The 17,962-nt window shown below is 39.6% G+C and overlaps 1 protein-coding gene across 1 annotated transcript; it reads left to right on the top strand.

Moving 5' to 3' along the window:
- On the top strand, positions 1–4,158 carry LOC114533203 (uncharacterized protein K02A2.6-like). Its single transcript, XM_028554702.1, has one exon. The coding sequence runs from the start codon at positions 1–3 to the stop codon at positions 4,156–4,158; it is 4,158 nt and encodes a 1,385-aa protein (XP_028410503.1).
- The last annotated feature ends 13,804 nt before the right edge of the window (positions 4,159–17,962 follow it).

Below are 17,962 nucleotides of genomic sequence, written 5' to 3'. Positions count from 1 at the left end.
ATGGCTAGTGGCCATACGCTTCACTTCGACCCAGATCTTCACCCAGATGATACGCTAAAAGCTTTTAATGAATTTATACAATCATTCTACCTACGTTACGAAGCACAATACCCTGATCCACCAAAAGTGTCTATTGACGCTGCAATTGAACGATGGAAATTAGCCAACGAAGACGCCAAACCAACTCTGGAACAATACGATACGCTCAGGAATGAGTGGAGATCAAAAGATCGAGTTGCAAAATTTCTTGGAATGTTTTCTTCGAGACGAATGTACGCGGATTGGCAAGTTGCCGAACCCAATGTAACAAAACGAGCACAGGCGACATGGGAGTCTTTCGTTGCCCAAATGCAAGCATATTATAAGCCAACAGAAAACTCTACACTTAAGAATCACCAGTTCCGCACACTTACTCAAGCCACACAGGAGGCATTCCCTGCGTTCTGTAATCGTGTGTACAAAGAAGCCCAATACTGCACCTTCAAATGCCACAATGATGACTGCACGGCAGAAGATACAGCAATTCGAGATCAGATAATTATCGGTACAATCCATGACAAGATCAGAGAAGAGGGCCTCAAGAACTCTTGGGACCTACAAAAACTACGAAAAGAAGGAATGCAAATCGAAAGTGCAACTAAAGGGGTTAATGAGTTAAATACTGAGAACCCAATTAACAAAATGGGGAAATATTCTTATAAAAACTTGAAAAAGAAACAGCAAACAGGAAAACCACGAACATGCTACTACTGCGGACAAGACATTAAAGTATCTATAATAGAACATGTCAAAACCTGTAGAGCGAAAACCAGCAAATGCAATTTCTGCGATACAATTGGGCATTACGAGTCTGTTTGCAGAAAAAAGAAAGCTGTCAGAGAACTGACAACCATCAACCCAGAATCGCAGCCTCGAGATGAGGAAGACGCCGAAGAATCTGGTATATACAACATCAACATCTTCAGAGTCACCGATACTAACCCATACCAACAACACAATACCAGTCAAAGAAGGAAGGAAGATTTCAAAGTGCAAGTCATTGTCAACAATAGCCTTGCTACTGTCTTAGCGGACACTGGGGCAAGTATTAGTGTTTGCGGAAAGGCAGAAGCTAAACGATGGAATCTTCTTTCGAGAATGGTCAAGACCCAAGCTAAAATCAAACCATACAACAGCCCTCCCATACCAATTTCTGGCACCACTAAATGCGCCGTAACGTTCGGAAATTCATCCATCCCAGTAGAATGGCACATTATCGACAACCCCTGCGAACCAGTACTTGCAGGACGAATCGCAGAAGAGCTTGGTATCATAAAGTTTGACGCCAAACCAACAGTTTTTCAACCTGTACAAATGATACACTCGACTGACAATAAAGAAACACTGCAAAACATTTTGCAACAGTTCCCACAGAATTTCAAAGGCTTGGGGAAGTTGAAGAACCACCAGGTCAAGCTCCATGTAGACACCAGCATTAAGCCAGTCACCACACCTGCCAGACCAGTGCCATACCACTTGAAGGAACGTGTCACGAAAGAAATCGAAAAGATGATTAAACAAGACGTGATCGAGGAACACCCAGCCACAGAACCAGCCCCATGGATTTCCAATGCCGTGATAGCGCCGAAAGCCAACGGAGCAATACGTATGACACTTGACGCTCGTAACGTTAATAAAGCCATACAATCGTCCAACTTACCCATCCCCCGGCAAGAAGACATCAAAGCCAAACTCAGTGGAGCAAATGTGTTCTCAAAGATGGACTTTAAATCGGCTTTCTGGCAACTAGAACTGCACCCGGACTCGAGATATTTGACAGTCTTCCACGCAAATGACAAACTATACCGATATAAACGTCTCACCATGGGAGTAAAGCCTGCACAAGGAGAACTTAACATGGCTCTTCAACCCTTGTTTGCAAACATCCCCCAAGCCCACCTTATCCATGATGACCTAATCGTGGCAACCACAACAAACGCAGAACACAACGAAGCAATCGAAGCCGTCATGACCGCCATATCAAACGCCGGTATTACACTAAACCCGGATAAGTGCACGTTCGGAGTACCAGAAATCGAATTCTGGGGCCTACGTATTGGATCAGATGGCGTACGACCCGATCCGGCCAAAGTTGAAGCTCTTGACCATATGACACCGCCACAATCCAAGGAAGAGTTGACAAGTTTCCTGTGCATGATGCAGTCCAACTCAGATTTCATTCCCAACTTCGCTCAATTAGCGGCTAAACTGAGAGAATTAACGAAGAAAAACGTCAGATTCGAGTGGAACACAGAACACCAAACAGCCTACGAAGTCCTGATTGCGAGATTCAAGCAAAATACGCTGCTCCAATACTTCGAGATGAGTGCACAAACGTTTCTATTTACGGATGCACACCAGACAGGGCTCGGGGCGATGTTAGCGCAAGGCGACAGCATTGAGAACGCACGACCAGTGGCGATAGCATCGCGAACGACTAACGCAGCAGAGCGAAGATATCCGCAAATTGACTTGGAGGCACTCGCAATCGATTTTGCTTTGAGAAGATTTCGACAGTATCTCGTGGGTTCCCCTACCAAGATCCAGGTGATAACGGATCACCAACCTCTCTGCACGATTTTCAATGGAAAGCGCCAAGGGTCCATTCGAACTGACAGAATTAAGCTCCGCCACCAAGACATACGTTTTACCGTGACATACCAGCGTGGGAAAATCAACCAATCCGACTACCTCTCACGACATGCCAAACCAATCGAGAAGCTGACGTGCCAGGAACGGCAAGAGGCCGACGACCTCAACAACCTACTGTATATGCTTCACACTACCCCGATCATCGACTGCATGGGTATTGGAACTATTGCACAAGCCACCCAGAACGATCCAACCCTCAAAAAGATTGCAACACTCGTCAACCAGGGGTTAACCTGGATCGAAAAAACAGAGTCGAAAGAAATCCAACGTTTCCAGAAAATACTTCCAGAGCTTACGATGACCGCAAATGGTATTATTCTGAAAGGCGAAAAGATCGTACTTCCAAGTAACCTCCAAGATACGGCCATCCGACTGGCACACAGAGGAGCTCACCCTGGCCAAAGTGGACTTGAACGACGACTCAGATATCATTTTTTCTTCCATAATATGAGTAAGAAAATAGAAGAATTCGTCAAATCATGCAACCACTGCAGTATGTTCATTGACAAAAAGACAAAAGAACCCATCAAACCACACCGGGTTCCCGAGAAATGCTGGGATACTGTATCAGTCGACCTATTTGGCCCGATGCCAACATCTAAGCACGTGGTCGTCGTACAAGACTTAGCATCACGATTCCCAGCCGCAAAACTGGTTACATCGACAAAGGCAGATAAAGTGTTACAAGCTCTCAGCGAAATTTATACAACGTATGGCAACCCCGAGGTCCAAATTTCCGATAACGGGCCTCCCTTCAATAGCGCTCAGATGCACGACTTCGCAACGAGTAAGTCCATCAAATTGCAGAAGGCTCCACCACTTCACCCATCCTCCAATCCAGTCGAAACGTTTATGCGTCCTTTGGGAAAGGCCATGAAAATTGCATATCAAACCAGGGCTCCTGAAAAAGAAACATTGGAGACAACACTAAACAACTATAGACACACACCTCACCCAGCAACGGGTATCCCTCCCGCAGCCATGATGTTCCGAGATGGACAGCGCCACGACTTTCCGAGAACTTACGCAACCGAAGAGGACGTGAGAAGAGCTCGGGAAGCAGACAAACAGAAGAAAACTGACAACGAAGAAAAAATAAACTCTTCTAAATACAGGAAGAAATCAAATTTCAACATTGGTGACAAAGTTCGTGTTAGAAATTACCGAAAATCGAGGAAGTTTGATCCCGTTTTCCTCGGTGAACCATTCACGATCATCGACATCAATGACGAAGGGAACAAACTCATTGTCGAACATCAAGAAAACGGGTTTTCGTTGTGCCGTCACCCAGATGACGTCAAACCATTTATAGAACCAAACTATATCGAAGTCGAAGATGTTCAATGGCCAGTAGGAGATGAAGGAGACGCGGCGGAAGATCTCGGGATTGAAAAACGCGGAGAAACTGCACCAACACTGAGACGTAGCGAGCGGAAAAGCCGGAACCCCAATCCACGATACATTTAGATACGTATCATGAAGCTATTCATGAAACTGATATAAACGTGGGGATGATGAACTGATATACTTTATTATTAGTATTTATATTATGTTGAACAGTTTTAATTAGGATTAATAAGGACACTTAGGATTAGGCACGGACAGTAGAGGCATTGAGGGATACTGTGGGATAAAGTAGGATAGAGGGAGGACAAGATGGCGGCGTAAAGAATGTAAGCTATTTTTTCGAGAGGATAAAAATATAACGTGTAAAAACAAGAATATATTTACTTTGTTTTTAGAAATAAAACATGATAAAAAATAATAGCACATGAAACCTTGATAATACCACTATCTACTCATACCTAAAATGAGTTTCAACATTGTCGGAAAGTTGAGAAATTTGCACATATTTGCGGTGCTTCGGCAAAAATTTTTTCTTCTCCATGCGGGATGCCAAAGGTTGGCGTATTCGCCATATTTTAAAAAAAATATCGATGATCCAATTGGTCGAAAAAATAGACAGTTTATGACGTTTCTTGCAGTGAAAATGGGCCAACAGGAGGGGGGGGAACACAGGAACAAGATTTTTTGTAGATGAAATGCAAAACAAAATTGTCTGTATAGCATCTTTTGTCGATTACATTGCGAAAAAGTACCAAGCGTATACAACTTTGTTAGTCACTGTAATACAGTTCAAAAGGAAAAATGTGAACCGGAAAATTCGGTAAAAAAATTTAGGTATTATACTATTATTACTGAATATTATCACATTTAAAAACAATTTAAAAACATTTAATAGACATGTAGTTGCGACACCGAAACGCAAAGCCGACAAACAACATAACTTAATTACACTGTAAACAAACAACATATGGCAAATATCATATATAGCTAGCATTCAATTGCATACCTGTTTATTCCGTGTCTTTACGAAGCTTGATTATAATATTCCCATCCATCCTTTTTCATACGGTGGACAACGCTGAAATGAAAAAATACAAAAGTGCCAGAACATGGCGGCGAGGAAGCCAAGCGTAATTGAAAAAATCCAGAATATATGCCATGCTTTCAAATCCTACCTCGACTCTGTCACTCTGTGACCACGTGACTATGTAACTCAGTATAATATATCAGCCGGCCTTGGCTAAATGTCAATCTGGCAGGAAGCATCTTGCTGAACTTGTGTCAGTTGCACAATGCCCGCTATATCATAGGCAAAACTAGGCGAAAGTCGGGAAAGGGCCCTCGAAAGTCTCTAGCATTCATTGAGCATGTTCATATGCGGATAAAAATATTGAAGAATGAGGCGATTATACCAAATTTAGAAGACTTAAATGTCTCATGCTGTATATAATCCCCGAGCCGGCGCGAAGCGTTGTGCGAGGGTACTAATTCCGCTGGGAGAATTATTACACCCGGGTATTGTGACAGAACATAGCGGAATCCAAAGTTGCTCAAATTCTATGTCGTGGACCGTGGACGTTCAATGGTCATGGTACTTGTGCGCATGCGCGAAATGTAAGCGAGTAAAGTACTGGTAATTAGTAACTCGCTGATTGGCTAAGATGAACAGTTTGGATTAAAACTAAAACGTCAGAGATTTAACTGTCTTTAAAAAACTTTTTTTAAAAAGACATTTCGTATCAAATCAACTCTGCTGAATACAGCATTTTTAAAAGAAAAAAATAAACACTCTTAACAAACGAGAAAATTTTCATTTGGAAGATGGCGAATAGGGTAAGTGAGAAGCAAAAAGATGGGAAAAAAGATGCAGATAATGATGATGAAAGGCTGGCAAGAAGAAGGATAAACAACCGAGCCCTGTTGGATGCAGAAACGCCAGAGGAAAAGCAGTGTCGGTTAGAAAAGCAAAGGGCTGCGTACAAGAGAAGTATTGAGGTAAGTACAAGCGATGAAAGAGGAAAACAGAAAGAAAAAAGACAACAAAAATCTCATCAGGAAACCCCGAAACAAAAGGAATGTCGTTTAGCGAAACGCAGGGCCGCTTATAAACGCAGGACCGAAGCAAATACTAGCGAGGAAATTGAGATGCAAAGAGGGAAAGAACAGCAACTTTTACAACAACAAACGCCAGAGCAAAGAGAAAGTCGTTTGGCAAAGCGTAGGGCTGAATTTAAGGTCTAACCAAATATTTAAACATTGCTAAAGATGCCGCTGGCCATCACAATGTATGAAAACAATATATATAATGACTTTTTTTCTTATAGTGACTTTTTTTTTCTTATAGGGGCTGTTTGTTGGTTGTGTGGCCAGCGGGGCCACACAAGGGTTGTGTGCCCCCAGCGGCACACTGGGCACACAACACAAAAACGAGGGCAGCAAAAGCCCTCAATGCAATTTACGAACAGCACATTTGAGAAGTTTGGTGCTTAAACTTCTCAAACGTGCAGTCTAGGCTACGTTGACATGTAATCTCTATACCATCATTGATTTTTAACGTTCAACATCACGCATTCTATACACAAGCAAAATTAACATTACGGGTTAAAAGGTGATTCAATCAAAAATGAGATATCAGCATGTGAAAAATGAGCCAATAATGTTTTCAATCTTAATATCGTTCTCAACAATTCGACTACCCGATGAGAAATCACTGTATGTCAACGTAGCCAAATATTGAGAGTGTTATTTTAACTGTTATATGTAAATATTAAATTTGTTCTGTTTTAAATTGTTATATTTTATTGTAAATACTTTATTTTGTTAAATATAATATGATTTTTACACTGTTTCGGAAATTATGTTGTTGCATTAAGGTACGGCGAGGGGTCACTGCATGCAATGTATTTCTAGTAATGATATATACACATACCTGAAATCAGGCCGGCTGTTCCAAAATGCATGTGTAGTCGAACTTTGGTTTTTTAACGGTAGATTCCATTCCAAATCGTTTTTCAAAGAAGAATAAAACCAGGCCTACTGCCCACAAGGAGAAAATTCAAGCAGTCTCCGCCAAAATTACAAGATTCCACTGAAAATGCTTTCCAACCGCGTACACGAGAATTGAAAAAGACGACAACGTAAATCCAGCAAAAAATAAAACACTAGGGCAAGCATTTTTTCACAATTTCCACTCCATTACTTCATAAAAGTCATATCTAAATAAGATATTAAAATTTACATTGTCATTCAACTTAAAAAAAAACAACACTAGATCAACGAATAACGACTTCAATGCTCGAAACTATGAAACTTAAAAAGACGACTAAAATTTCGTTAAATAGGAAAAAAGGTCGTAGAAATGAATAGAAATCGATCTTACCCTGTAACCTTTGTTGTTTGCAAAGTTTTTCAACCCGAAAATAAGCGTTGATTTCAATAAAAATATCCAAATGTCGAACAACCGTCAAAGCATGAAAGCGTGCTTCAAAAATGAATGCCCAGTTCGATGTGCGCACGCATGTATCATAATTATTATTCCAATTTTGCACTTCCGGAACATATATTACGTAAATTACACATTTGTGCCGCATCTACGCGCGTACGCGAACCTCCCACACCTGACCACTTCGTTATCAGTATGGTATAACGGGTGAACGATCACAGATTTCATAATAATTTTTATATTTTTTAAGGGTAATTTCTAATTACGAATATTGCATAAATGAGTTTGTGCCCATAAGACTTATTTTGGATGCCGCCTCAGCGGAAAAGCTAAATCTTACCGCAATCTCATTGGGAATGCTAGTTCAAGATGTTTGGGAAGGAAAAGTGAAAAAGCAAAATAAGGATCATGGTTTAAGGTTTTTAAATTTGAAGTAGCGTTCGATTAACGAAATACACAGAAATGACACTGCAGTTTACAAACTAAATAATGCAACAATTGAAAATATCCGTTTACTCTGTAGTCATCGAACTGGTTGGATTTTTAATTTCTCTCTTGCCTCCATGAAAGCAGTTACATTGACACACCTTGTAATTCAAAGTAGCAGAGAAGCTGTCACTATTGATGGCCACCATCTTACCATGGTACTCAAAATAGATATGACAACAATACCGTCAATCACAATAAGCACATGTCATAAAGAAGTAACCCTTGAGGAAATCATGGGAGTCTGTATCACCGAAATTTCTTTACGATTAATAGACGAGGCAATGTGTCTTCTTGAACATGCGTCGCCATGCACAGGGCATGCCATAAGCGTTGAAGATGAAAGTAAGTACCTAAAATCGGAAGTCGTATGATCAAATGCTGTGATCGTGAGATCGGAAAATTCAGAATGTCAGAAAAGATTGGTCTCTACGTCCTGTTTGCTATTTCGATTTCAAAGCAAATTGTGTAACAACTGTTTATATGTAGCCAAGCTCTATCGCAAAAGATACAATAAACGAAAATTGGCATCAGAATCCAACTACTTCCAACCTGAAAAGTGTAATCTGCGATTCATGGATCAAGAAGGTCTTGAAAGAATATATACCGAGATGGTGTGAATTATGTGCGCTACTCCTGACCGGGCGCAGGGCGTTTCAAAGGATTGTCTAATGGAAAGGCGCACAAAAAGCGCCTCAATGTGTTTGCATCCTGCCATGGGTTTACGATGGTGGTGAGACCAGCATTTGGCATCACTTCCGCACTGACCGTGATGGGATCCCCATTTGAGTTAACCCATTGAACAGTGCGAGTTTGTGATGCTGCCTGGGTCACTTGTATGTCAAATTCTTCGTCATATTCCCAGCCCAACGGTACAAAATGCTATTAAAAAGGAATGGTGGGGGTTATACTTATATCACTAAGGTGTCATGACAAATGATCTCTACCGCAAAGAACACAATATAAGGGGCAAGACTATATAACTGTACTATAACTAATCCATGTAGGGGAACTCAGTCGTCAGCAGGGAAGCGAGTGCCTTGACCCAGTGAACCGGGAGGGTTGGTTTAGATACCCCGTTTTCAAGGCAAACACAACACTGTGACATAGGAAAAAACAAAGCGAGTAAGAAACAAAAAACACATTTTAGGATTAGAAGTCTTGATAAAAAGGATGAATATTTTTACATACGAAGTATTATGACCGAAAACAAAGTAATAACATGGCAAAATGACAAGGTTTAAATATATATATATATATTTTTTTTTTCAATTATATGATAATTCATGAGGAGTAACAATAATATTCAACTTGTCCACCATTTACTAGAAAATATATTGTATGTCTAAATGTAATAATAGGGTGGCTGTACGTAGTGATCATGTTCATTGTTCAAGGTTTAGAGGATGGTATAGACTTTTAATTAGGGGAAGGTTGCTTATCTGCCGTTCGCAGCATACAATGTGATTGGATATAACCAATTTTATTACAATAAAAACAGCGGGCATTAGTCCAAGGAGCACTGGCACGACGACCACTAGAATAGGAGGACGCTGATGTCGATGGCCTTGGCGTGCGTTGTTGCATGAAAGTTTTCTGTACTTTCGCGACCACTTCTGAAACACGCTCCTGGTCCTTGTCCCTGAGAAGTCGAAGGAGAAGGGCCCGGAAATGCGCTGGCTGGACTTCCATTTTTTTCGTATGGTTTGATAGACAACTCGATAGTGCCTTTCCTTTGTATGTTTGCGATCATGCGCCGAATTTTGTAACTTCTCTATCATCTCCAAAGCTTCAAATTTGTTAAAGTCTGATAACGGACGTAACAAAAAGTTCATAATTCGATGGAGGATACTCTCAACAGAGGCCTTGGTCAAAACATCAACTGAAGGCTGAAGTCTCTTTACTGTATTTCTTAAAGTCTAAGCACAAAAGAAGGGAAATTTTATCCAAAATAAAAAAAGAAATAAACTCTTCTTCAAATAAGGTAATAATACATAAAGATCAACATAACCATGCAACATTCAGCCATCTATCAAGGACAATAAGACAAGGTGTGCAGCGGTGAGCGGTGCCATCATCAGAGTAATCCCAAATATCACAGTCTACAGCATTCTTTTGGCCGAGACCTGACCGAAGCTCTTAGTATGTACATGTCAACCTGTGTTAAAGTAAGTTACCTGACTCTAGGTCCTACCGGACGATAAATCAACACAATGCCAACTTAACCTGGTAAAATTACAAGCCAAGTTAATTGACAATGTAATATATATAGTTATATATATTCACTCAATCAATGAAATGACTGGCAGAATTGAAACATTACACGGCATTATATACGTAATTACTGAATACACGCCAACTGACAAGTTTTCATAACATATGCTCATAAGCTGGTAAAAGATTGCCAGGTGACCCTCTGAACAACTAGAGGAGATAGGCGGCAACTTGCCACAAATACAAGTCAATGAAATACACCATCAAACAGATATTGAATGAAAATACACCTTCATTAGTTGCAATCATACACCCACACTGGTAGCGTGCCATGTTAACAAATTAGTAAAACGAGACGCAATGCTAATGTGCATTAACAGACCGTGGTGACAAGACATCCACGTTGCAGGCCATCTTTTCCATTTATACAAAGCGATGAAACTACACCCCGAATGACAAACTGCCATTAACAGAATTTGGTGAAAATACAGCCACAGTGGTAATCTACCAGTTACAAACTGTTGGTGAAATTACACCCGGAATGACAACTGCCATTAACAAAGTTTCGTAAAAATACACGCACACTGCATGGAATCTACCAATTATACAAAATGGTGAAACTACACCCCGAATGACAAACTGCCATTATGAGACTTTCGTGAAAATACACGCACACTGGTACCTACCAGTTATACAAAATGGTGAAACTACACCTTGAATGACAAACTGCCATTAACAGAGTTTCGTGAAAATACACGCACACTGGAACCTACCAGTTATACAAAATGGTGAAACTACACGCCGAATAACAAACTGCCATTAACAAAGCTTGGTGGAAGTACGCCCACAGTTATACAAATCGGTGAAATTACAGTTTACTCCCTGAATGACAAATTAACAGGATTTTGGTAAAAGGACATGCATACTGACAACCTACAGTTATACAATTAATTGGTGAGACTAAACAAACAATGACCAACTACATTAACCCTAGCTTGCGCACATCAGCACCTATTCCAGTCACATTTAATGCACATACAAATAATGAGACATTACCAGTAATACAATTCGTTGAAAATACACACTCGGATAGTAACCTACAGTAGTTATATATACAATACTATAATGAAGACGAAAATTACCATTAACAATACTATTTGAAGACTAAGAAACTGATCTGGCACTGTATTAATTGCTGTAAGGATAAATTAGTGGTACGGGAGGATGTAAGTGCAATATACGGCAGACAGAGATAGAGGGAGCTAGTTGCCAAGTCTTTAATACTTATAGAGCCCCAACGTTCATGCGAGACGACGTGACCGATAGAGATATGCAGGTAGATAGATAGTGCCATATCATAGCTAGTATTATCATCGATACGGAAAGAGAGTAATAGCGGCAGAACGCTAATACTGATAGTCTGTTGTATGTATGCTGAAGCAGCCCAGTTCAAAAAATAAAGATTATATACTATTGGATTAACAGAATACAATTCACAGATAGAATTGTTGTATAGGAGGTAGTAATCACAATAAACTCACATGGATTATAATTCCTCATGCTGTATGAATATGATAGAACTGGAGTATTTAACATAGTAAGAACGAAAGTTAAGTTGGCAAACTTGCGAATTTAGTAATGAATTATCACATAATTATCACATAATTATCGTAAGAAAGATTAGACAGGAGGGAGAAATTAATCAACGTACACACCTCTAGTTCTTCCCGATTGCCCAAGGCTGGTGGTAGTCGTTCATCTGGATGTTGGGGCTGTTGTGGCGGTGCTTGTGCTTGCGGTTGTTGGGCTTGTTGTGGCTGTGGCTTGTTGTTCAGGAGGTGGTTCACAGACTTAACCGTCATCATCAAGGACTTCCACAGCCACAGGGTATTGTACATTATTTTCTGCCATTCGAACTGAAATTCGCGTGGGTCAACTTCGCCAATTTTTGAAGAACCTTCTGCTTGTCCGCCGATCTGAGCAAGAAGGCCTGTGGTAGACAAGGCAGGGCATTTATAGTCTCTCCCATAATTACCTTAGCGTGTTCTGCATGATTTGGCCCTTTGGGACTATTGTTTTGATTGTTTTAATTTTCGCATATCATTATGAGTGGTATGAATAGCGTCTCGTTGATCTTATGGCTAATTAAGTTTCAAGATTATTGAGGTGCATGAGTGAAAAATAAGGCTACCTTTATCATAACACTGAATTTTGTAACAAATCTACTGGATAAATAATGAATAGCTAATTATGTGTGATAAATATTTCAAAAATCGATAACGTAAAATAGGCAACCATTACAGTTTCTACGAATACTCAACATGTCTAGTGGGTGTCTAGTATTGTAAATTGTATATATGTAACTGTAAATACAATTGCGAATACAACTTGTTTTGACGATAACAACAGCTGTAGAATAACAACAACAGCAGTGTATAACAATGTATATTAATTCCTGAGACAGTGTATTTCATAACCGCCGTAATCGTAGCACAGGAATCTGACTCTGTTGCTCGAATGATGGCATAAGTTGATGTAATCTGATGGTAAGGAATGTGGTCGTAACTAGGGATTACTTTAGTCAACTCTTTTGATAATTTACCCTTATTCCAGCTCTTCAGGTATTTTACTCCATATGCGTCACACAGGTGCTGTAACTCTGCCTTTTTATATAGGGTGCCAACATCTTCCTTCACCTTGTTTACTAAAGCCAAGAGACAGATATGGGAGGATCGTTTTCTCTCGCTTCTGTCTTGTTCAATTTGAGCAAGATGAACCTTCAGCCGACCTTTTCTTGCCTTTTCCTTTTTCGCCATTAACGATTTCCGATAGGCCAGCAATTTCTTTAAATGATAATCGCGCCGAAAATCTCGCAAAAATTGGCTGGCACCCATCTTCAAATAGCGCGTTATGACGTCACAATATATTTCCATTATCAATTTCTAAAAGATTTTTTAATAGGAAAAGTCAACACTTTCTTATAACGTGCAGAACATTTTATATTCGCCTATAATATACATGGGGTTTTACTTTGTGCACATGCATGCATGCTACAGTATAATTGCTCTTACCTCGTCAGCAGTACCCTCCAAGTTGATTGCATTTTGAAAATGTAAAAAGAGGGACTTACTCCACAAAATGTCTTTGATTGAATTATCAACTATATCCTTTTGTAAGGCGGACAGCTTGGAAAGATTGTTCTTGTCGACACGCTCTTATTCCAACAAAAGAAAGAATGAGTATGCTGCATCACTGATATGTAACAGTCCTCTTTCTCGATACTGGCGCGACTCAATGACACGTAGAGTTTCGGGACTGGTCGTAGATTCTTGTAAAACTTCTTGGGAAACAAGGATGTTGTTCTCAATCAATTCTATTTTCTTCATTTCCTGTGCTATCTTCACATACAAGTGTTGATTGTGACAACTTGTTTTTATGGACATACCTATAAAAATAGCTATATATGTATATGTACATTAAGCCAAGCCAGTGTCAAGCCATTAAGTCAAGTATATACTATTTTGTACCTGCACGATTTATCTATGGATTTCTGTATAGCCCATCCTCCAACATAACGTACTTTTCCTAGTCCATGTACTCCCATTTCTTCAACTTTGAAGAGAAGGGGCTCGTTTTCCTTTGTTCGAACCAAATTACTAAGCTCCTCACTGAACAGTTGGAAAATGTTTAATACCATCTTGAAATCCCAAGTCGTCTGACCATCGTTTATGTTAGACCAGCAGAATGTTCCCAAAAGCTCTTGTCAAGTCGCTTCGGTACTCTTGTGTCAAGAACAATTCGTGCAGCTTTGTGGTGGCAACATTGAAATCCCGATTTGTCATATGAACTTCGTCTCCATTTTCGGACAAATAGTCTCGAAACAATCCATTAACTCGGCACCAAAGAATTCTAGCGAGTACCTCAAAAGTCCCCAGGTTATCTATTCCAAACCGCGCTGCAGACTTAATTGATTTGCTAAAGGAATCCTCGTGATTGTCCTTCACAATGTTCTGAAGAAAATCTTTGATGCAAAAGCTTTGTGGAAGAATAGAAAATCTGCTTTCAAAATCACATAAGCACAGAAAAACATCTTCCAAGTTGACTGGAATTCCGTCATTTGTTTCAAAAAAATTCTCAGTTGCTGGAGATTCTTCATTAGCTGTGCACATATCACACATAGGTTGCTCGCTGAATCCATCGCATTCATCATCACTTTCATCATCATCGTTACACTGGAAAAAAGTTTCGTCAAGATGGATACTTCTGCAACACTGAAGGGTAGGATCAAGATCACATTGGTCATCTGCTATGGACAACAACTAGGACGGTATAGGAAGCAGAAATTTACGTCGGAACCCAATCACTGGCAGAGCAGCCTCTTCTTTTACTCTCTGGAAAGGGCAACGTAAGTTTGTCCAGACACAAACTCCTGAGCGCAATGCACAACAGCTGCATTCAGGGTTAAACTTTGAGCTTTATGAGCTGTGATTGTGTAACACGGGGTGAGAGGGAACTGAGTCCTACTGCCTTTGACCACACCGTTCTTGTTGTATTTGAACCATGTTTTACGTTCAATGGAAATAGTTCCAACTTTTGGAAATCTTACAACAACGCGTTGGCCTTCGTCATCTTCCGTGCCTTCAAGTCCAAGAAACTTTCCACAATAGCCATTTCTCAATTCATTGCTAATGTTGTAGAGTAACATAATGTCACATCCCATTTTAAGTGTTAAAACACTGTTCACAGTGCTCTCGAAATATTTGGCGGAACCAGTGTCTGTACTATGAAGGACAACTAGGTTCCCTGGAAGTCTTGCTAAAATATCCATGTTGTGAACCTCTACCTGAAGTTTTCTGAAATATATATGCAATACTTCTGCCGAACCATCGCTTGGTTTGCACTCCCTGTTTAATGTGTTAAAATATGCCTCCGTATCTTCGGTAAACTCTCCTGTGCGAACCTGATCCAACGCTTTCTTCAGCCGAAATTCTGACTCATACTGCCTTTTAACTTTCTTTAATTCAACCCGATGGGAAAATGCATTATCGAACAATTTTGAATTAAAAATCGGGTAGCCTTTATCTAACAATGTGCGAATGGGTTTCAACTGCCAAAAGTCACCGACCAATACTACTTGGATGCCACCAAAAGGTAAGTCGTTCTTTGAAATCACATGATGCAAAACGTTGACAAGTTCAAAGACTCGTTTGCTGGACATCATATTTCATCCCAAATCAGTACGTCTGTGTCCTTTATGCTTTCTACGATGTTGTTTCTTGCTAATGCTCTTTCAACCAATAGTTTTTTTGGAAGTTCACATGTTTGGAGACCATAATGGGAGTGCACGGTTTTTGTTACACCATTATATGATTCGCAGGATACTCCACTTGCGCAGATTACGTAGAAATTTTTTCGTTGGGATGACAACCTCTTAATTATCTCTTCTACAACCGTGGTTTTACGGACACCAGCCTTTCCTAGGACGCATACGTTATGTCCGTTTTCTACAAGCCTTAAGACTTTTAACTGATCATTCATCAACTTGAAGCCGTCGTTCATGACAAATGAACGAATGGGCCTCTATAAGTAAAATTAATTTTTAGTATATGATATCCGCTTACCATCTGAACATTTCACCTTTTTTACAATAAAAATGTACTAAAACAGTTTTATAATTTCGTCATGCATACAATTCATCCAGAGGCAATAATCTGCAATCCGACAAACTGGCTGATGAGAATTGACGAGGGACAGTAGGAAGATACTCAACAAAGTTACGGTTGTGAAAGTGTGCAGCAAAGGAACAACACATGCTGATTTTATTTTTTTTGTAAAACAATAATAAACAGGCGTTCACCTGTTATACCATACTGATAACGAAGTGGTGTGGGAGGTTCACGTAGATGCGGCACAAATGTGTAATTTATGTTAATATATGTTCTGGAAGTGCAAAATTGGAATAATAATTATGATACATGCGTGCGCACATCGAACTGGGCATTCATTTTTGAAGCACACTTTCATGCTTTGACGGTTGTTTGACATTTGGATATTTTTATTCAAATCAACGCTTATTTTCAGGTTGAAAAACTTTGCAAACAACAAAGGTTACAGGGTAAGATCGATTTCTATTCATTTTTACGACCTTTTTTCCTATTTAATGAAATTTTAGTCGTCTTTTTAAGTTTCATAGTTTCGAGCATTGAAGTCGTTATTCGTTGATCTAGTGTTGTTTTTTTTTGAAGTTGAATGACAATGTAAATTTTAATATCTTATTTAGATATGACTTATCATGATATGAGTAATGGAGTAGAAATTGTGAGAAAATGCTTGCCCTAGTGTTTTATTTTTTGCTGGATTTACGTTGTCGTTTTTTTCAATTCTCGTGTACGCGGTTGGAAAGCAATTTCAGTGGAATCTTGTAATTTTGGCGGAGACTGCTTGAATTTTCTCCTTGTGGGCAGTAGGCCTGGTTTTATTCTTCTTTGAAAAACGATTTGGAATGGAATCTACCGTTAAAAAACCAAAGTTCGACTACACATGCATTTTGGAACAGCCGGCCTGATTTCAGGTATGTGTATATATCATTACTAGAAATACATTGCATGCAGTGACCCCCAGCCGTACCTTAATGCAACAACACAATTTCCGAAACAGTGTAAAAATCATATTATATTTAACAAAATAAAGTATTTACAATAAAATATAACAATTTAAAACAGAACAAATTTAATATTTACATATAACAGTTAAAATAACACTCTCAATATTTGGCTACGTTGACATACAGTGATTTCTCATCGGGTAGTCGAATTGTTGAGAACGATATTAAGATTGAAAACATTATTGGCTCATTTTTCACATGCTGATATCTCATTAATTGTTTGATTGAATCACCTTTTAACCCGTAATGTTAATTTTGCTTGTGTATAGAATGCGTGATGTTGAACGTTAAAAATCAATGATGGTATAGAGATTACATGTCAACGTAGCCTAGACTGCACGTTTGAGAAGTTTAAGCACTAAACTTCTCAAATGTGCTGTTCGTAAATTGCATTGAGGGCTTTTGCTGCCCTCGTTTTTGTGTTGTGTGCCCAGTGTGCCGCTGGGGGCACACAACCCTTGTGTGGCCCCGCTGGCCACACAATCAACAAACAGCCCCTATAAGAAAAAAAAAGTCACTATAAGAAAAAAAAGTCATTATATATATTGTTTTCATACATTGTGATGGCCAGCGGCATCTTTAGCAATGTTTAAATATTTGGTTAGACCTTAAATTCAGCCCTACGCTTTGCCAAACGACTTTCTCTTTGCTCTGGCGTTTGTTGTTGTAAAAGTTGCTGTTCTTTCCCTCTTTGCATCTCAATTTCCTTGCTAGTATTTGCTTCGGTCCTGCGTTTATAAGCGGCCCTGCGTTTCGCTAAACGACATTCCTTTTGTTTCGGGGTTTCCTGATGAGATTTTTGTCGTCTTTTTTCTTTCTGTTTTCCTCTTTCATCGCTTGTACTTACCTCAATACTTCTCTTGTACGCAGCCCTTTGCTTTTCTAACCGACACTGCTTTTCCTCTGGCGTTTCTGCATCCAACAGGGCTCGGTTGTTTATCCTTCTTCTTGCCAGCCTTTCATCATCATTATCTGCATCTTTTTTCCCATCTTTTTGCTTCTCACTTACCCTATTCGCCATCTTCCAAATGAAAATTTTCTCGTTTGTTAAGAGTGTTTATTTTTTTCTTTTAAAAATGCTGTATTCAGCAGAGTTGATTTGATACGAAATGTCTTTT

Source organism: Dendronephthya gigantea, unplaced genomic scaffold (genome assembly GCF_004324835.1).
Source record: "Dendronephthya gigantea isolate DGI-Jeju-01 unplaced genomic scaffold, DenGig_1.0 000087F, whole genome shotgun sequence".
NCBI classification, from domain to species: domain Eukaryota; kingdom Metazoa; phylum Cnidaria; class Anthozoa; order Malacalcyonacea; family Nephtheidae; genus Dendronephthya; species Dendronephthya gigantea.
This window is presented reverse-complemented; position numbering and strand designations above follow the sequence as displayed.

Coding starts and splice junctions, on each gene's coding strand:
- LOC114533203 (XM_028554702.1), top strand. CDS start 1: ATGGCTAGTGGCCATACGCTTCACTTCGACCCAGATCTTCACCCAGAT.